The following is a 22,046-nucleotide window of genomic DNA, read 5'->3' as shown; positions in this document are numbered from 1 at the left end:
AGTTTCAATTTAGGGCATTTTAACCCCCCCAGCCCACCCTCTCTTTTTTTTTTTTTTTAAATAAAAGCAAAGGAAATTTGGAAACAAATGGCTAGATTTCCAAAATCAGGGCGGTGGTGATCTCCCTTATACCAATAGCCCAGAGGTTAGAGCACTGAACTGGGAGGATGAGGCACCCGACTGCAGCCCATGTTACAATGAATAATTATTTATACAAAGTGGAACAGCTGCCAAATAAGAGTAAGAAGAGACCCACCCCAGCCAGTGTATCCTACAGCCTGGTGTTCAGGGCACTACCCAGGCAGGAGAGAACCTAAGTTCAAGTCCCTGATCCAGAACAGAGATTTGAACCTTAGGCGCCCACATCCCAACCGAGTGCCCTAACCAATAGACATGGGTGTAAGAAAAGGGGTGGTACTTGAACTGACAGAGAAACAGTTCATAGATTCCAAAATACTTCCTTTTGAACTAGACAATATTTTTCAAAAGAACACCCGATCTTCATTTCAAAATTGCCAGTGATGGAGAATGTACAGCAACCCTGGGTAAATTGTTCCATTGGTTAACCACTTTCACTATTAAGAAAATTAGGCCTTATTTCCAGCCTAAATTTGCCTAACCTCCGCTTCCAGCCATTAGACCTTGTTCCCCATGTAGGTACTTTGTTCAAGTCGCTCCTTAACCTTCTTTTTGTTAAACTAAAAAGACTGAGCTCCCTGCATCTATCACTATAAGACATGTTTTCTAATCCTTTCTGATCTCATGGCTCTGCACTCTCTCCAATATATCAAGATCGTTCATGAACAAGATCGTAGGCACAAGAACTGGACACAGTATTTCAGCATCGGTCACACCAGTGCCAAATACAGCAGTAAAATAACCTCTCTACTCCTACTCAATATTCCCCCATTAATGGAGCCAATAATTGCAGGATCATCAGGTTGAGTATGGCAAATCCAATGTTAATAGACTAGAACAGGGGGATGAGAGTGTAACAAGAAAAGAGAAGAGAATCCAGAGAATTTGGCTTGGGGTTTTGGTAACGAATGATTTCCCCCTAGGCATGGAGCTTGAGGGAGTTGTAGTGCCTTTGCATTTGTGGGCCTATTGGTCCTTCAAAGGAAGGTGTTAGTCTAATTAGAAATCCCAACTTCAGGCCTCCTTCTCTTCGGCCCTTTCCTTTTCCTCCTGCCTGACATAGCCACAGTTAATTCCAGTTTTCTTTGTTACACTACTCTGACTTCCTGCTCCCTGGCCTCCCTGATGTTCCTCCCCCATCTAGCCAATGTTCGGTAGCTCAGAATTACTTCTACTCTCCCGAAAAGCTCTGTCTTGCTTACACCTCATCTCACCCCCTTGCACTGCCCAGTCATTTCACCTTGTTCCTCCATTTGACTCTTTTCCTAGTGTTCTCTATACCTAATATGACATTCTTCTGTGCCTAGCACATTCACTTTTACACTGCAAGTCCCTCCTTGAAATCTGCCCCGGACTTCTACTCCTGGGCTGCCTGCTATTGCTCAATCTCTCCTTACAAATATTAGACATTACTTGATTCACTTGCTATACAATGCCCCACATTTTTTATTTTAACCTCACTCCCCCTTCCCCAACACCCTGTTTCACATTCTGTATTTGTCTTATTGAAAATGAAAACTCTTTGAGGCAGGGGCCATATGTTTATGTCTTTTAATCTTTTAAGTGCTATCCAAAGCTATAGTGATTATTTATATTATATACACACCACATGTGTTTTTGTTAAACTACATAAGCACTATCCAAAGTTATAGTGCCAAACACATGCACACAGCATATAAAATTATATATGTATGTATACACATAAGACATTGTAACTTTGATAGCACTTATGCAAGTTTATTAATAAAAACAAAACACCACAACAACAAACAAAAAAACTGCTAGAAAAAGTATACAACAAGGAAGGTGGTCAGAAGTGCCAGAATGTTTAGTGAAAGCAGTAGTGAAACCGACAGTTTTGGCCCCAGGTTTTGTGGATAGCATGTAAAATTTCCCCACTGCCCATCAATAGTCTGATGACATGAATATCATCTCACTTATGATCGCGTGCAGCATAAACGACTCATGCTTCCTGATACTGGGGTGTGGGGGGAGGGGGACATACACTATGTAAAGAGGAGGACACGTGATCACAACTAATCCTGCCAGCTCCTGGGCAGCCTGGGCCAGAGGAGCGGGGAGCACGTGCCTCTGGGCCCAGCTGAGGTCAGCTCTAGCCTAGGGAGACTCACAGCACCAGTGTCTCCCTGGAGTTTGCAGACAGCTCAGTAGAGGAGGCACAGGCAATGCCCCTATCTTTGGCTAAGCAGATGCCAGGGAACCTGCTCTCAGCACCTTTCCCAGCACCCCTCACCCTGCACCCAGCCTGAGGCCATTGTGCTTTCCCTGCCTCACCACAGTTGCCTGGGGGTGGGGGCCCCCTGTCCTCCTCCCACTGGGCCCCTTCCCTCCGCACGTTCGGCCACTCTCCCTGGCAGCTGGGGAGCGAGAGGGAGCCCCTTCTCATGTTGGCTGAAGCAGGCTGCTCCAGGTCACTGTTCCGTGCACCGCGGCGGCTGCCTGAGAACTCGGCTGGGGAGATGGCAGCAACTCACTCCTCCACTCCCCTTCTGGGCCCAACTGCCAGGGACAGGGGCTGAGTAAACTGGAAACATGCTGGGGGGTAGAGAGGCCTCTGGCTCACTTGGCCCCTAGCCACAGCAGCCGGACCCAGGTGGAGAGCAGAGGGGGCGAGTCGCTGGTATCTCCCCAGCCAGGCTCTCACAGGCAGCTGCCACACTGTACAGCGCAGAGACCCGGTGTGGTCCTGCCCCTTCCACTCCCTGCCTGGGCCCAGCTGCCGGGGACAGAGACTGAGCACGCCGGGGGGGCAAGTGCAGTGGGAGAATGGAGCCTCACCCTCTCCTCCCCCAGCCCAGCAGGCCAAGCAGAATTTTGCGCGGGGAGCCGTGGGGGAGAACTTAACCCCACAGGTGTTGCGTATGGAGTGCTGTACAATCCGGTATGTCTAAAAGTAGAAATAATTAACAACACGTTATTTGGCTTGTGGCAGGGTAAACACTGCATGCTGATAACTTGTTGCCATGTATCGTTACCTTAATACTTTCCATGAAACAGGTTTTATTTTTTGATTCTCCAAACTACTAGGGGATCTAATTCTTCTATAAACTTGACAAAACCCCTAAAGAGTACATTTTTATTTACTGTATTTTTAGGTTTGCGCCCATTATGTAATCCCTAGGAACACATACAAATTACTACATTTCATTGACCAGCATTAATAAAAATAATGCTCACCATTAACCAGCCACACACAGACCTCAGATAAACTAAATACCTATACAGAGTCAACTTCCTCAAGCAAAAAGCCTGAGAAAACAGATGACTATTGCACTACTCCCTACAGATTCAAAGACACGGTCTCTGTCAGACCATTGGAGAAAGCAAGTAGCCCCAAGGGCCATTCACTAAGAACAACACAGTGCCAGCTCCCTAATATGCTAACTTAGGGAGCACACATGCTAACTGACTTGAAACAGGATGAATTGCATTAACCCAATCTGGAGGATACAAAGGCCTGGGTAACTCTGGCAAGGGCCACATTAGAGATAGTTGCAGCTGCCATACCAGAGACAGACTACACAAGACACTTGGCAGTGATGACATATAAGAATCCAGAAGTAAAAAGCACTGAGAAACTGCAAACATTTGACAACTGGGTATAACTGGGGACAGGCACTACCTTTTGCTGTAGGCTCTGGGTACCCTGAACCTAGCACATCATCATCTCTGTCTGCAACATCCTTCCTATTTCATATGTTTTTAATCAATCTAGGTGCTTGAGTGAAGATACATTAAAGAAAAGCTTTGTTAAACTAATAATATATTTAGAGGTGTCTCTCTGCCACTGAAACAAAAAGGGAAAGTAATTAATATTAATTATGTAAAGTGTTGGCTTGGAAAAGGAAAACAAACAGGAGAATGATCCTGAAATTCACTGCACACACAAATATACATTGGAGGGAATTTAACTTAGACAGTTCATACTCTTCTGTTCATCTATGATAGCAAATTAAAACTGGTCTTACACACTCAATGCACAGGTCTGGAGTATTTAAAAAAAGCTCGATATGTTAAGCACAGTATATCTCCAGAGAAATTAGGTATCGACTGCATGCCTCAGTGAGTAGAAAATCTACAAAAATCCATATGATGCATTGATCCAAATGTTACTTTTTAACAATTCTAACTATGTAACAAATTTTTAAAACATACATTTGACACAAAAATAATTCACTTTAATTATCAAGTAACAAAAATGTAATACTATTTATACAGCACGGACTTTCAAAATGAATGCAAGACTACGTTCAATATGGTTCACTAAAATTCTACACAAGAACTAACAAACACTGCAGTCTTGTAGACCGTGCCTTTGAAAAACGATAGGGGATTTAATTTGGGGAATAATCTCCAATTAAAAAAAGCCATCCTATAACCTCTCTTCCTTACAACACCAGAGCAAACGAGTAGCCAAGACGACCAAAGTTTGTCAAGTTAGTTTAGAAACTAGCTCACAAGCTCAAATGAAAATTAAGCACAGAGCAATTCATGTTCCATACTGAATGAGATTGGTGAGGAGGGCAAAAAGACAAAAGACCGTCACAAAAATGCAGACTAGTAATGGAAACTGATACCATGGAATGGTTGTTTGGTGTCCAAAGCTAAATAATGTCCAGGATCTCAGTGTGATTCCCAGTGAATAACATCACAACAGCCACCATAACTAGGAAGCTTAGCACAGAGTACAGGGAATGAATGTGTATAAGGCTGGATTGCTCTCTCTATCCGACCTGTGATAGCAATGTTCATTTAAGCTACTGGGAAGCTTGCAATGAAACTGTGTGGTACTTGCTTTGTGGAAAGGGGCAATCAGTTTCAAGGACTGTCAAGAGGCACTTTCAAAAGCCACAAATTCATATTTTTTGGAAGTCTACGCCAGACATCTCAATCAAACCACTGCACACTTTTGTATAGCTAATTCATAAATAAGAATAAGTGGAAGTTTGAAGGTTTCCATCTGTCTAACTCAACATAACAAGTTCTACCACTCAGGCCTTTTGAAAACAAGCACATAAAAAACCCTTGATAAATATTTTTGTTGTTGAAATATTTGGCATTTAAAATACTTCGGTATGGTACATATAGTCAGAAAAGCCCTTTGGAAAAAATCATATATACATATATAAATATTTTTTTTTTAAATCAACTATGTTCAAAGAACATCATTAAGGCTGCACATCAAGCACTCAAAAGTTAGGAAAAGCCAGAATCGTGGTTGCCTGTGCAACCTCAGTTTGCCCCCCTTCTGCATACCCATTATGATAGTCTGGAAGGCGGGATAGCTCAGTGGTTTGAGCATTAGCCTGCTAAACCCAGGGTTGTGAGTTCAATTCTTGAGGGGGCCATTTAGTGAACTGGGGTAAAAATCTGTCTGGGGATTAGTCCTGCTTTGTGCAAGGGGTTAGACTAGATGAGGTCCCTTCCAACCCTGATATTCTATGATACTCACCATATTGCTTTTTCCACAAGAGCCCTGCCTCATTTCCTGCATGGACAGTGAGTGCTCCAGTAATGAATGAATGAGAGTTGTGAATGAGAATGTTGTCTGTAGGCCCTATGCCCCATTTGTTTCTGAAGCTGGAAGTTTTGTAGCGAATGGGATAGAGGACTGCAGGAAGAATAAAGATGCTTAAGATAGTTGAATGCCAGCATAGATAACAGGATTCCATCCCTGCCTTTGCCATGTACTTCTTATGATACTGGGCAAGCCACTTAAACTAAGCTTTTCACCAGGGCCACTAATTTTGTGTTACTCATTTTCCAGGTGCCCTATTTGAGACACAGGAATCAGATTTGCAGACATGCTGACAACTGCAGCTCAAGTCAATGAAAGCTGTGCACAGAATGTGTTATAAAATCTGACGGAATGCTGAACTCCCTGAAAAAAATTCAAGCTCTCATTGTCTCAAGTTGGGCACCCAAAATCCATGGACACCTGAAAATTCTGGCCTTAATCTCTCTCTGCTTCAGTTTCTGATTTTAAAACAGGATAATACTTTCATTTCTTTAATGTTTGTGAATCACTCATTCTAAGGAGTGTAATACTTCTGTATTCAGAGCAGAGTTTGAAAAGTGTGCAGTATATATGGCATGGGAGCACACACTGAACAATGAAGATAAAAAGAAATATTACACAGCTGCCCATTCAGTGAGCACCATCCATCCTATGCACTGAATGAGGCTTGGGGTTGTGTTGAAAAAAAATAGTATTTGATCATGTAATTAAAGACTGTGCCATGACACAAATGCCAAGAGAGCCGAATTAAGGTTGCACAGACCACCATATAGCTGGCATTTCCTATCTTTCAAGTGTTTGATTTTGAAACCTTAATGTTTTTAACATGGGCTTTTTGGTTGTTGTTTTATTTTCAATGTAATAGTATGTGTGTATATATAGTGTATATATATATCTCACCATCAGCTATAACGACAATTGGCCAGCTCCTCAGAGGAGGCCAGGATTGTTCACACTGACCTGGCACACTCCCCCCCTGCAGCTCAATGGCTGCCCAGATCCATTGATGCAATCACATTAGAGACTCCCCTTAGCAGCGGGTGCCTTCACAACCCCCTTGGAAAAGATAACACAGTCCCATGGGAAATGCATAGGGTTGGAGAGGAGACTGCCCTCTCATGTTGCCTGGACTCTGCTCCCTTCCCCACATGGAACCCAGACCTGCAACATGTGCTCTGCGGGTTCTACAAGAGATGGAAGTTGCCATAAGGGTCTTTTCTTAGAACATGGAGTTGAGTGTGGAAAAGTCCAAACCCCCCACGACAACTAGCTGCGGCAAGTGAATTCTCAACTGGTGTAAATCTTCATTTTTTATAGCAGCTCAGGGTCTGGCTCCCTATCCTTATACTGTCTGGTTTCAGGCTCTGTAGACTTTTCTCTTGGGGCAAACCCTGCCCCTCACAAATGACATAGACGAAACAGCAGCGAAGGGATCTTTGTGGAGAGTTCCATTTCCACAGCCCTCCCTATCACCACCACGGCTTTTGATTTTACCACAGAAAGGGATGATCTGACCACTGATTTTGCTGGGGTGAGGAACGAAGAATTCACCCATCTACACCCAACTGTGATCGCCCTGTTCAAAAGGTGGAGGGAAATAAAAGATGCATCCCCTCCCTAGTATCAAGACACTCAACTGCCTCCTGTTCGCCACAAAACTAAACCAACTGCTATGTCTGCCCAGGTGCTCAGTTCCAACTGTCCCTGCCCAAGTGCCCCAACCTCCAACCCTAATAACATTCAGACAGATCTCCAAGGGACAGTTTTCAGAGTGGTGCTCATGCCTCTAGCCACACAGCTCACACTGTCTATGGAAGTAACAGAGTAAGATCTTTCTGTGCTGGGTGGGTCGGGAAGGGACTGGAGCATATGAATGTTTTCAGCAGCTGAAGCTGTGCAATTGTCTGAGCAGCATACACTTGACAGCCTTATTTCATTTTTCCTAATGACCAGCGTTAAACGACTGCAGGTTTTAACAGCGCTGGCAAATTATCAAGACCCTCTACATTACATGGTCAATGGTCCTTTTAATAGAAACAGCAATAATACACAGTTGTTTGTGCCAACTAAAACTCATTAGAAAGTATTAGTTTAAGGTAACAGTTCAGCAACTATTAACAAGCACAAATTTCTACAGTTATCATTTGTGACACTGTGGTCCTAGCACAGCTAGCAACAGAAAGCCAGTCCATTCTTTCAGGTTTAGAACATTTGAGGGGGTGGAAATACTTCACAAAAATATTGTTTTGCAGCAAGAGTCAAAGTTTTTCAATAATTGCTATTTTTTACTAGCATAACATTAGAATTGACTTTTTGTCTTGCTGACATAGCAACTAAGAAAGTTGTGTTGCATTGACCATATTGATTGTGAACAATGCAGCCATCAGTGGGACTTTGCAACATATATTTTCAATATTGACCTCCCACTCCCTTTTTCCATGGCTCTGTGGGTCTGCTATTGAATTTGGACTGCAGTGTAATAAACAGCTAAGGTTTAATTAATGGTAAATGAATACAAGACATAGGTTATGACTTTAACTAATTAGGGAATTGTTGAATTAAGTCTGCCTTGGAATGCCAGGCAGTACAATCAATATCCAATAAAAGGACTATGTACGTAATTTACCTGCAAATGTGTTTCCGATACCATCAAATTGAGTTTAAATAAGTAAGATATATGAAAGGCTACTGGAAAAGATTTCAAAAAGTTAACACTTTGCAGCTTTAAAAAAGGATTCTCTCTCTGCAGGAGGATGTCTTGAAATGGTCTGACACACAGACTGAAAAACAGGTGTAGATCTGCATAAAGGCATATTTATCACTATCAGGCCACAGAAATTCTTCTTAGGCAATGTGAAACTGCCAAAAATCTCCCCCATCTGTATGCTCTAGAGCAGGGATTCTCAAACTTCATTGCACTGCGACCCAGTTCTGACAACAAAAATTACTACTACAAAGCCAAAGCCCCAGCCCTGCCACACTAGGCGGGGGGAGGGGAGCATCAAAGCTGAAGCCCAAGGGATTCGGCCCCAGGTCAGGGGCCTGTAACCTGAAGTCCTCGGACTTCAGCCCCGGCAGTGAGGCTCAGACTACGGCTTCAGCCCCAGGCCCCAGCAAGTTTAACGCCAACCCTTAAAATGGGATTGAGACCCACTCTAGGGTCCCGACCCACAGCTGTTCTAGAGTACTAGCAAAACAAACCACTGTACGATAGTATTATCAATATAAACCAGCGACCAAGTTTAAAGGCAAGTTTCTTTTGTAGCTTCTTCCTCCATCTTCCACCCCACCACACCCATTATTCTTTAAGTATTAACATTCCCCTTTCCCTTGCACCTGAAGCAACATTCCCTGGTGTGACAGGTCACCACATAAGAACTTCTTCTGATCAACCATCACCAATACCCACCATTGCCCCGTAACATACACCAGTTCACATAGCCTGATTACTTATTCTGTAATCACTCTTCTGAAATAAAAGAAGAAACTTACCTACTCCCCTGTGGGCATCTAAGCTGGTAAACTCTATTGTCCCATTATGGCCCTTTTTAGGATTTTCCTTATACTGTTTGTGGTTCCCATTGGGACAATATCTGTAGGAAAGTCCATAATCTGCAAGATAAACCTGGAAGACATGAACAGACAAATGAATAATGCTTTTGTCCTTTGAAAGTATAACCTTTATAATTAAGTCTTAAGAAACTGATAGGTTAAGCACAGTCTTAGATCTACATTTTATTAAACCAAATGGTGTCTCAGGATAAAATATGTACAACTGGGTGCTGTAACAGCTGCCCTTCCCCAATTTAAATCCTCCTTCTACCATGCTCTTCTCTTATTTCAGAGTCGAGTAGAATTTCCATCTTTTTATTTTGTTCTTAAGCTCTCGTCTCTCCAGGTGGGGATCTAAACATCATAAACCATGTCCTCGTGCAGCTTATGAGACCCCTTCCTCTCCTTCCTAAAAACACACACACTGGATCAAATCTTTCAACAATTAAGATTTGTTATACAAGTTCATAATGGCAAGGACTATAAAAGTGTAGAAAAAGAGTGACAGTCACCTAGTTTCTCTAAAACACAAAATCCCAGTTTGCATATAGAACTTATGATGGCATTGCCAGTCATTAGACCGGTAGCAGCTACGTCATTATCACCACCACTGCTGGTAACTCAGTACTGGAAACAGTTTTTTTTAAACAGAATGTAGAAAATTTAAGAAAAAGACAGAAACCAATCAGAAAAAAAATGTTCCTCCGTTATGTTGAAACAATTATGTTGAAAATTTTTTTTAAAGTTTTACAAGCAGAGAATCAAACTGTATTCAGAGTTACACTGGGGCAGACCCAATGGGGTTCAAAGAAGTTGCATCAGTTATACCAAAGAACAGATTTTGGCCCCCACCGTGAACTCCAGGAAGAGTTCATTGATTATGATACATTTATCTTCAAATACAAGGCTAGCACATTCTTTAAGATTTGTGGTTATATGCACCCAAGTACCCAAAGAGAGCACATACCCCCAAGGGGTTGAGTACTATACCTGATATGTACTTTTTTTTAAATGTTCTGAACACTTATCCATGTGAATGAATATTAACAATAGAGCAGACTGAAGACAGAACGACTGCAGCAAGCCTCACATTTTAAAGCAATCTCTATTAGCAGTATTGTTTAATGGTTAGCCAAGCAGACAGTCAGGAGAACTGTGTTCTGTTCTCAACTCTGCAGGTCAGTGTCACCCTCAGCAAGTAATTTGACCTCATTGTGCCTCAGTTTCCCCATCTGTTCAATGCAGGTAAAACTGCAGAAAATGTCTATTCTATCACTTATATACTTTAGACTAAGGTTGGTTTTGTGGTACATCATTTTTGCACGCTTGCCTGACCTTTGCCCTTCACTTATTACTAGAACTGGTAAACCTAAATCATGTTGTGTAAATATTCGTAGTGCTTCTTACCATGTAATATGCTGCAAGTTCACAGAAGAAAGGTAGTACAGGCCAGATCCAAAAACCATTGAAGTCAATGCACAGACTCTCTAAATAGGTATAATGTAAGAATATAAGAAACTAGGTTTCTTAGTATATCTTTAGTAACTTTTGTTTTCCCTTTAGTTTTAATGGGAAAAAGTTTATCTGGTAACAAGAGTTTTCTGTGCTTTTAATTTAATTATATCGCTGTTGGTAGGTTTCACTCCTTCCCACATCCCTCCCCAGGAAAAAAACACCAGCACTATTTTGTAACACATACTGTTAAATGACTGATTCCTGTTTGCGCTCCAGGCAGCTTCAGATTTTGGGCTGCTGGCATCATGGTTTTACGGTTTCACCTGATGGACCGTACAAACTGTGACACAAGATTAAAGACTGTAGGCACCATTAGGAAATCTGGGACAAGGCATAAGCTTTGCTGAGTTGACCCAATGATTTTCTCACGTGTTCACCAGTGCATTCTAGATGCTCTGGTACTCGTCCTAATTGAGCCTGAAGTCAATAACGCACTGAGTCAGAGTGGCAGAGAACTGATTTAAACTACCATATCATCAAGCTTAGTGATGTGGAGGGGAGCCTTCCACATATGGTGTGGCTGTGGTGGAAAAATGCTGTAAGGTGTGTTCTTCCCTGGTTAAGTAGCAGCATTTGGATTTTGCCTGACTGTAGGTCTTTGGCAGGGACAGATAAAATGACACCAAACTGAACCAGACCCTAAAAAGCATGGCCAACTTTTATATTAAATTTAACTGGTTTTTGGCATGTTAGAGAAACAACAGAGCAGTGTGAGTGAAGGACATCAAGACATCTCCACACTTCCTGCCCTGCTGGAACCACAGGATACGTCTACATTGCAATTAAACACATGGCTGGCCGATGTCAGCTGACTCTGGCTTGCAGGGCTCAGGCTGCAGGGCTGTAAAACTGTGGTGCACAGGATCAGGCTTAGGCTGCAGCCAAGGCTCTGGGATCCTCCAAATTTTTGGGGCATAAGCTTTCACAGGCTAAAACTCACTTCAACAGATGTATGGAGTGGAAAATACAGTAGGAAGATATATATACACAGAGGACATGAAAAAATGGGTGTTGCCATACTAACTATAATGAGAGTAATCAATTAAGGTGGGCTATTATCAGCAGGACAAAAAAAAAATTTTGTAGTGAAGATCAGGATGCCCCATTTCCAAGAGGTTTCTCCATAAAGATGGGATTGAGCCCATACCTGTGAAGTCAAACAGCAAAACTCCCTTTGACTGCAGTGGAGACAGGATTCCATGCTGGAAGCTTCATCACTAACTTCAACGAGAGCAGGAGCAGGCCCATATAGCCTAAATGATCCTTTTCTTAATTTCATCTCATTAGTTGCAATTACACCCTTTTCCCATGCTAAATAACTCCTCTTCCAACCTGGTTTTCAGCTTTTGATATTGCAGATCAGGGTGTCCTTTTAACTCACTACATACATTATTGGGGTTTTTAATTAAATGTTTCTCATTATTAGGAAGGGGAGAAAAAGCCACTGACTGTAACAAAGAAAGTAAAATAAATACAAAAAGTTAAGTACAACATTAGCCCATACTCACCATGTCATAAAATAACAATTTACCTCTATTCACTGCTTTACATTGCAAGAAACAAAGAAAACAGGAACAAGCCATAGGAAATGAGAACACGAGAATATGTAGGACAGTATGTCAGACTGAAGAAATACCATGGAAAGCCAAGAAGTTGTCCGTAGACATACAATCTGCTTGCTTGGCAAGGGGTTGAACTTGGTTGGTTTGGTTTAGATTGTTTTGTTTTTCATGTAATTATGCACTGGACCCAGCAGATCTTAACAATGCCTGCTATGAATTATGCGCCAGATTTTCCAAGTCTGGCACACTTAATTTCATGCACAAGTGTGCCTATCACACACGCAAATACCAGATATGCATGCACAGATAAGGCCAGTTATGTACCCAACAGACGTAGGTGCTAATTTGTATGCATGAATACTTGATCATAGTGCTTATATTTAAGTCCTTTAAACAAATTTTAAACAACAAAGTAAACAGGAGACGTATGCTACCCTAGACCATTTATTTAGGATATTCCACAGTGATCCCTTTTAGACTTGTGATGAGGTGTACTAACCCCACTCCAGGCTAGAATGGGTTAATAAGAGCCTATGGGCCTTGCCCTGCTACACCTAATAAAGGGGTCAAGCCTGGAAGGAAGAGTTAAAAGGGCTAAACCTGGGCCGGCTGGGAGCACGGGCTCTCACTCAATGAGAGAACTCTGGCTGGAGCCGGGGAGCAGAGCAGAACTGCAGATTGGACAGAGTCTACCTGAAGGAAGGTGGGCTTGGCAAGAAGCAACCAGACTCCTGTAACCACCTGGGTGGCAGAAAGTGCGAAGAAGCTCTGCAGTGAGCCTGGGGCAAAGGCTTAGAGAGGGAGGAGCTGAAATCTTCTGAGCCCGGAAAAAGGCTGTAGGAAAGGCCCAAGACAGGGTAAGGTAGGAAGTGGCCCAGGAAGGCAGTAAAGGGTTGGCACAGCCGGCACTTGACTGCTTATTAAAGGATCCCTGGACTGGAACCCAGTGGAGAGGGAGGACCAGGATTTCCCTACCACCCATCAAGCAAGGTGGAGTGGAAACACTTCCCGACAAGGGGTAAGGGCTACTGAAACCACCTGATAGCTGGGATATGGACTAGTAAGTCTGGACTTGGACTAAACTGAAGGGCTGGTAGTTGTTGGACTATTAGTTTACCCCTGAAGGAGTGGAACTGTGTGTGTCCTGGCCAAAAGGCTGAGTTGCAAGAAGAAGCAGACTGTCAGTAGGAGGTGCAATAGGAGAGCCTGCAAACCACATCCAGCCACCAGAGTGTACACCTGCTAGTAAGTCACATACTTACAATACTCCATGGTATTATTACATTTTTAGATGCACACATCTGGTGATGGTTATTGAGCTGATGATGATGCCCAGATTTTCTGATTTGTTTTCCATTTGGCCCTGTGAATAATTACTATTTATTACCACCATACGCGTACATGGTACTGTAGTGATAAGGGAGCCATCCCAAAGGTGAAAGGCGATCAATATGAGGGCATGAGTTTATTTACTTTATAGAAGAGGCTTGGTGTACAGTCACTGGTTAAACCATGGAGACTGGAGATGGAGCTCTCACAGCAGCCAAGGTGAAGGGTGGAGCAGCTGGGCAGAAGGGCCTATCCAAGCCAAAGAAAAGAGGGGATGCTCTTCCTCTGCTTTTAGTGCTCCCCACTTCTGCCCCTTACTTCAACACCGGGGTACAGTGCCTGTGAGGATGCTCTGTGTAGCTGGAATGGTGTGGGATTATACATTAAGGGGGCATGGGTTAGAAGTCAAAGAGAAAGCCCAGATGAAAATTCAGAATGGAGCTGGGGGGAAAAGGAGTATAACAAGGCACAAGGGTAGAGATGTAGGTAGGGACAGAGCTGCAGAGAGCCTTGAAGGGTGGGGCGGGGGGGACAATGAATATTAAGAAAAGAGAAACCATTAGAGAGAGATCGGAGAATGAGAAGGAAGGAAACAGTCAGAACAGTAGATCAGGAAGGTAATCTTGGCGGTAAAGAGGCGTGAGTAAGGAGAGCTGGAAGAGATCAGAAAGGACAAGGCTGAGAAGTGGTAAGAGTACAGGGGAAGTTTTGTGTTGCAGCATATAATTTTGAGGGGAGAGGGGAAGATACATGGCTTGCTAAACTTTGAGTCTTTTTGAACTGTAGTGGGTAAAAAGACAAAAACGTCACCTCAACTTGTATAAATTTTTAAATAAACAGCCAAGTGTCAAGCTGGACTGAGTTTCATTAGAGTGTAATGACCCCCAAGTACTCATGAGGTCACTGGTGTACTTAACAGTGAATTAGGAATACACAGAAACAGAGAGAAATGGCTATATCTGGGCATCAGACACTGCTATAGCTTGAACAAACTGATAAGGGCGGTGTTGGCTGACCATTCCTCTGGGCATTCAGAGAGGAGCACAGTAGAACCATTAGCATCTTCATGATCCTAGATGTTCTGGAAGTCCCTGCACTAAGAGATGACCGCGTCTCATCAAGGGGGAAATCTTTGATACATCCAGGACACAAATAGACCAGTAAAAATGTCAAGCCATTGCTATAAAATCAGCTGAGTCTGAAGCAATTTTTGGGATATGAGGTTTAAATTCCCTGCTCCCCTTCCTTGTGTGTCACTTCATCCCCATTCTTTTTCCTCCCTCTTTCCTCTTGGCTTCTGCATAATCGATTCCAATTAACATTTGAAATTAACTGAACTCCATGACATCAAAACTATAATCAGCAAGACAGACCAAGACAGTGCACAGAGCCTTGCCCCAGTGTGCTCGTGGAAGGAATCATGCCAACTTCAAGTCACCCCAGATCAGGGAAGCAAGTGAAAGTTCAAAGGTTAAAGCTCAAATTTTTGCAGCTAACCTGTCTGTGCACTGTATCTTGCCTGTAACACATGGGATGAAGGAAGCAGACACAGAGATTTCCTTATTCTGTCATCTGTTGTGTGAGTTTGTTGTGTTTGCCTAAAGAGCAAGAGTAATCTTAACTGCCAAGTCAAAATCCAGCAGTGGATTGATTTTTCTTCCCCTCCTACAGAGACTTCACCATAGCGTGGCCAATACCAAAAATCTGAGAGATTTTATTCACTGTAAATGAAAGAAAAGGGACCTTTCCCAGAATCAACCACCACTTAACTTTGGAAATCCAAATATTTTAACTTGTCTGTTATTAATTGCTGTGCATTTAATCAGCATATGAGAAGATTTCTGTACCGTGGCTGCTGAAGGAAAGCAGGCCGTAACCAGTGATGAGCTGCCAAAATATTAACAACAAGTTCCCTCCTCCTCACCCCACGAGGCAGTCGTGGCCGCTTCCCCCCCGCCCCGGGACTCCTGCCTCATCCAACCCCTCCTCTCATTCCTGATGGTCCCTCGGGACCCCTGCCCCATCCAACCACCCCTTTTCCCTGTCCCCTGACCGCCCCTGGAATCCCTTCCCCTGACTGCCCCCCACCACCCCATCCAACCCCTACTCCTTCCTGAATGCCCCCCCCCAGACCTTTGCCACCATTCAATCCCCCTGTTCCCTGCCCTCTGACCGCCCCACCCCTATCCACCCCCTCACAACCACGCAAACTCCCCTGGCCTCTTCCAACAGCTCCTCCCTGCTCCCTTACTGTGCTGCCTGGAGACACTTGGACGGGACCAGCACCAGTACTGGCACTGTGGGGCCCGAGCCGGGCCAGAGCCGCAGCCGCAAGGCTGGGACCAGCACCAGCACCACGGGGGCCAGGCCAGAGCTGTGGGGCTGGGACCAGCACCAACACCACAGGGGCCGAGCCGGAGCTGCAGGGCCGGAGCTGGGGAAGCTCGGCTGAGGCCGGGCCAGGGCTACGGACGCTTGGCCGGGACAGGGCTGGGGCTGCTGAGCCGGGACCAGGAGCTGGGCCAGAGGGAGCCGTGGGGCTGGAGCCAGGGGCACTCAGCTGAGGCCGGGACCGGACTGGGGCTGGGGTCGCTTGGCCGGGGGTGCCAGGCTAGAGGGAGCCGCTTGGCCGGGACCAGGAGCTGGGCTGGAGAGAGCCGTGGGGCTGGAGCCAGGGGCATTCGACTGGGGCCAAGACCGGGCTGGGGATGCTCGGTCGAGGATGCCAGGCCGGAGGGAGCCGCTCGGCCAGGACCAGGCGCTGGGCTGGAGGGAGCAGCTCGGAAGGGCTGGGCCGGCTGCACCTCCCCTTCCCCCACGAGCTTACCTGCGTGCCTGCTGCTTGTTTCAGGCTTCCCGCGAACATCCGATTTCCGGGAAGCAGGGGAGGGGGAGGAGGGGGAAGTGAGCTGGGGCCGGAGCGGAGTGGACAGCTGCCAGAGCTTCTGTTAAATAAAGCCCTTATAGAACTTGTTGTCCCGGAACTACTGGTTCTAAAAGGCCTTCTAAATTTAACAACCGGTTCCTGTGAACCAATACGAACCGGCTCCAGCTCACCACTGGCCGTAACACAATCTACAGTTAACTTTTCAATATTGTAATAGTAACGTGAGGGTTCTAGTAACACTTTAAAGCCACAAACTATCATTACCAGAGAGGGTATTTTGGAGAAAAAGTTGGTTAGGGAAGGCTCTGAAGAGTACTGCCAACTCTAAGCATTCAAAAACCATAAGTCAGGAACCAGAAGGCCTGATTGGCTTAAAAATAATGAGATTTTAAAAAGCATGTTTGGGGTTCTCTTTATTTGCCATCTTGTGTCAGAACATGTAAGGATCATATTTGCAAGGTTTCTTCAGCAGCCACCTGGGCTAGAAACTTTTTTTAAATGAAAGCAAAGACTTTCAAGTAAAAACTTCATTCCAGCAGATAGGGCTTTAAGAAAAAAACAAATATTGCGAGACTTGCAGTACAATCTTGAGAGTTGGCAAGGCTGCAGATGTGAAATGTATGGATGCCTGCCCCCGTAATCCATAAAAATGATAAAAGTAAAGTGTTTTAAACAGACACCCTCCCAAGGCTTGTTTTACTTAAAATCAATCTCTCTCTGATTTTAAAGGGTTTGTTTAATGGCAGTCAATCAGCTGTCCCTTTTAATAGCACCAGGATTTGAGGAGGTTAATTGATTCAGTTTTGTCATTCGGGGTCTATATTAATAATACTCACTCTGCATTACCATCTAAAAAGCTATTGCCGTGTAGTGAATTATCTTTAGACACTGCACAATACTGAAATAGTGAGTTGTTCTCTCTTTGAATTTATAGGACTGATAACTGCTTGCATGCCTCTCCTGATTCTATGGGCTAAGTTCTTCCTCCAGCACATCACTCCCGCGCTGTCAATCATTATGCTGGCTCCACGTTAAGAAACACATAGACTACAGAATTGCTCTTTTGACCTCTAACTCATTGTATGGCCTTGCTCCCTCCTATTGAATGGGTCTGCAGCAAGTTGCTCTTGGGTCAGTGGATTCTGATTTTCTGGCCAGCTCTAAACATCATTTGGAGGTCACAGAGTGATAGAACCTGTGCTTTATTTGTTTCTCTGCCTTGCTAGAACAGCTAAGAGACATGAATATGAATTTAAAAAGTTATTTGTCTTATTGTTCATTTTAAAAAGAGGATTATGAATTCTGTTGGTCAGAGTGCTAGTTTGTATTTTACAAAGGTGCTTTAGAAGAAAAGCATTTCAGAAATGCAAGATCTACTGTAATGATCCCTGTAAAATAAAAACAGGAAAGATTTCCACTAAAAGTACTATAATGTAGAACAGCAGAACTTTCCAAAATGGAATTTCGGGAATGAGAAAGAATCAGACGAGGTTTTCTCAGTACAAGTTATACATTTAAAAGGTTCTTATAATACTGTCATAAGCTAAATGATACATTTTTGGAACTGTGTAAGCAGATATGCATGCCAAATATGCATGCACAAATCCTACTAATTGCATGTTCAACGACAAATGTAACTAATGGGTGTAAATGTACATACATAGTTCTAAAAGTCTAGACCTGTCTATGTCTCTGAAACATAACATGGAATAAGAAAATAAACTTTTTTTAAACTGATATCGTGTCTCCTAACATTACTGTACTTACTGGCCTGCCTAATGTGATTTTTAAATAAATTTGTTTTACATGTAAGTGACAATGCATCTTGACTGATATTAATAAAACTAGATTAACTGGGACTTTTAAAAAATACTTTAACCTTAAAATTGTGACACATTAACCCCCCCTTCCATAACAAAAACAAATCCAACGCAGTAATTATTTGGTAGCAAAGCCTCCCACGCACTTCAAGCATGGAGCTAGAAGTCAGTCAATACAAGTTCTATTCCTGACTGCCTACTCCTGACTTGCCATTAGTCTAGCACTTAACAACCCTGTGTCTCAGTTCCGTCAATTTAAAAACAGGGATGACGTCACCTACTGTTTAACACATTGCGAAGGTTGGATGAAATTCCATCCTCAGCACAAAAGAGCTAGAGTCAAGTTTCACATGAACAGTGCTGGGAGATTCATGTGGGATTATCAAATTAAGAATAAAACAGTACAACTAACGGTGTTACAAAACATGCGACGTGGGGTGAAATATCACTGTCTTCCTTGTTTGTCAATGGAGCTGCCCCATAAAATCTCGTGATATATTGCTTTGTTAGCTGGATAATAAATGTGGATCACCAGCATATTAGAAAGATGAATTCATTAGGCCCAGAACTCAGTGATGCTATTGTTAGTGCAAGAAGCAATAAACTACTGTGTGAAGCACAAGGCCTGATCCTGTAAGGCCCCTGAGCACTGAACTCTTACTGATATCAGTTCAAGTTGTGGAAGCAGACAGCTTTCAGGATCAGGCCGCGGGTGATGATTCCAGGTGAAGAATTATTCAGTTATGCAGTGTATGTACAGCTGCTCATTTGAAAATATTAGATATAATGCTATCAAGATGTCACTGTTTCCCACATACCGCAAATAGCACTGTATACATATTTTAAGATATACAGGAAACTACCTATGGAAGATTTCCTTTACATTCTAGTGAACAATAGTCCCATGGTTAGCACAGGTACTGGGCCATCTGCCATATGCTAGGTATAGTAAACATCTTAAAATGTGTTTATAACATCCAATCACTATACATGTCCCCAGAGATTTTTGGGATGTTGTGCGTCAGATCCTTGGCTGGTGTAAATTATTACACCAAATTACTGCAGTAGTTCCACTGAACTCAATGTACACAAGCTGAGGATCAGACACCATGACTCATAAATTTGATTCTTTTTGAACTCCTTATTTTATCACAAGCACTCGATGCCTCTTCATTTGCCTGGGAATCCACAAATAAAGTTCAATCTCCATTCTACTCCTATCTAGTACAGGCAGATATTGTAAGTTGCTCCCCTCCCTCACCTTTCTAAAATGGAAGTTACATTTTAAGTTATCTATAGAAAAATATTTGAGTGCTTCTACAGGAGAAAAAAAAAGTCATTCAATGCAACTAGATCAGTCAGCAAAAAACATGCACATCATACCCCCTGAGTTATATAGTCAAAATTCTTTTTTTTATTGGTACAAACTAAATTAAACTTCCATTCAAACTCCTGTCCACTGACCCAATCATCTTGTTTTCAATCTGAGTCAATTTAATACTCGTGAAAATGAAGAATTAATACCAAACAGCATGAGGCACAAATCACAAACTGGCCAATATATAAGTAACTAATCAAAGTCTATTAAGCGACTCAAAACCTTTTGCAATCACTAAACTGACTCAACAGCACAAAGTGATTGCAACATGAAAAATCACTGCATTTTAGTATAATCGTAATAAAACATGGAAAGCTAAAATGGGAAACAATCTGTGTTGTGTTAATAAGCTTAGGTAGCAATTAACTTGTTTCTCCAAAACTGTCTCCCAGATTCATTTGTCTGGTAAACACCATAAACTGACAATGGACTATTACAGAAGTCTACAGGAAGTTGTTTCAAACAACCATGATAACTTTTAAAACATATGTTTAAAGAAAGCAGAAAAAATAATGTTAAATAGTCATATGAGCCTAATATTTCTGAATGCTGAAATACAGAAAGGGAACTGGGAAATAAAGTAAGCTTTTGGAGTGGTTCTTGAGTTGTTCAATGGTAAATATCTCCAAACAAAGTGAAATAACACTTTGGCAACATCTGTCTGTCACAGAGAGTTTCATAGAAGTTGGAAGAAAATCAAATTGTCCATTAGAGCTGGCTGAAATTTTTCAAGGGAAAAACTCACATAAAAATGGCCTTCATTCAAAAATGAAAATTTTGTCCAAAACAGTCAACATTGTCAAAAAATTTCCCCAAGCTCTTTTGGTAAGTTTTTCAATTTTGTAATATAAGACATAACCAAAATTGTTTTTATTTAAAAATGAAAAGTGTGAAAAACAAAAATGTTTTAATTTCATAGGGTTTGAAATTGATCCAACTTCAAAAATTTCAATATGTTTCTTGAAAATGGGTTTTCACTTTATGGCCACTCTACTGCCTTAGTAATAACACCACCTAGCTCTTTCATCATTAGATCTCAAAGCACTTCACAATCTGCTGTATGCTAAAAGCACACAGTAGTCTTCATGTTACTTACCTACTATCCTGTTCTTGCATTGTAGAGAGGTAAAGTAAAAGCCACTCAGACACAGTGCTTATAACAAAACCAGAAAGCCAGGAATATCTTGAGAAACTGAATACAATGGGCCAGATCCTTAACCCTTGTGAAGTCCCTTTGCACCAGTCCAGATGGCATTATACAGAAGAACCATTAGGCTTCTCTAAGTTACTCTCTGGGTCATTTTGACCCCTGGCAGTCACAGGATCAGGGGACCTGAAAGGTGGTTTACCAATGCCTTTCCTTGCTTCTCTCCTTAGCCATACTGAGCATAAGCTTAATAGAGCTGAGGATCGAACCCAATGATTCACGCTTGATAAGATGGTATCCATAGTATAAGTCCTCTTCCTTTAATACGTGGACTCAATGCAAAAACTGCATAGGACAGAATGAACATCAACAGTGCAAGTGGTACGGCAACAGTATACAGTAAGTGTAAAAGATACTGCATTTACCTCATGTGGATTTGTGTAGCCCAGAAGTAGATTTGCTGCTTTTATGTCACCATGAACATACTCGTTTTCATGCATATATTCCAAGGCATCCAACTAGGAAAGAAGTACAAAAGGGAATGTTTATTAATTATTATTCTCATTATCACCTAAATGTGCTTCACTCATTCAATGAGCCTCAACTGCCACACTATGGGCTAGAATGTGAAGTAATGATCTGCTCTGCATTAGCTGAAGCCCTCCTGATTCCCCTGGGACCAGGGATAGATTATATTGTTCTGGGTCTATGCCCATCCCAGTATATGCTGCCAGATGCATAGGGAAGGAAAGCAAAGCCAAGACTCTGGCCATTTCCTGCCCCATTCTATCCACTTCCCTCCACTGCTTTAATGCAGGTAGCTGATGTAGGGATGTAAGGGTGTGCCACTGGGCCACATTTTATCCCTATACATCTATCCTATACATCTTTGAAATTTCTAAAATCTCTTTAAATGTGATTTTAAGGTCTTTTCTCTCATGATCCATTAATGAAACCAATACTTTATAATACTGGAAGTGCTGGGGGAATTCCTAACTCTTCAAAGGGAGAACATATCTGGGCCTGATGATTCACAAGATATTGGACTTTAAGACAGTTAATAGGTCTATGACTAATTATTGCTCACTCTCCACTGCAGATCAGGAGGGGTCCTTACACAAAGAAAAAAATGGCTGCTTGAGAGGCACCCAGTTTTGGAATGTGAAAACCACCGGCCCA

The 22,046-nt window shown here is 42.7% G+C and overlaps 1 protein-coding gene across 3 annotated transcripts in view; it reads right to left on the bottom strand.

Annotated features, from left to right (window-relative positions):
• Positions 1-22,046, bottom strand: part of VRK2 (VRK serine/threonine kinase 2) — an 83,470-nt gene that overhangs the window by 43,646 nt on the left and 17,778 nt on the right. For all 3 annotated transcript variants that reach the window (XM_032792659.2, XM_032792660.2, XM_075064430.1), the window contains 2 exons: positions 21,293-21,385; positions 9,170-9,302 (listed from right to left, as the gene is read on the bottom strand). In XM_032792659.2, the coding sequence (XP_032648550.1) occupies positions 9,170-9,302; positions 21,293-21,385 (226 nt within the window). The remainder of the gene's footprint in view (positions 1-9,169; positions 9,303-21,292; positions 21,386-22,046) is intronic.

Source organism: Chelonoidis abingdonii, chromosome 3 (genome assembly GCF_003597395.2).
Source record: "Chelonoidis abingdonii isolate Lonesome George chromosome 3, CheloAbing_2.0, whole genome shotgun sequence".
NCBI classification, from domain to species: Eukaryota; Metazoa; Chordata; order Testudines; family Testudinidae; genus Chelonoidis; species Chelonoidis abingdonii.
The sequence above is the reverse complement of the archived record's forward strand: the minus strand, read 5'-3'. Positions and strand labels throughout refer to the sequence as shown.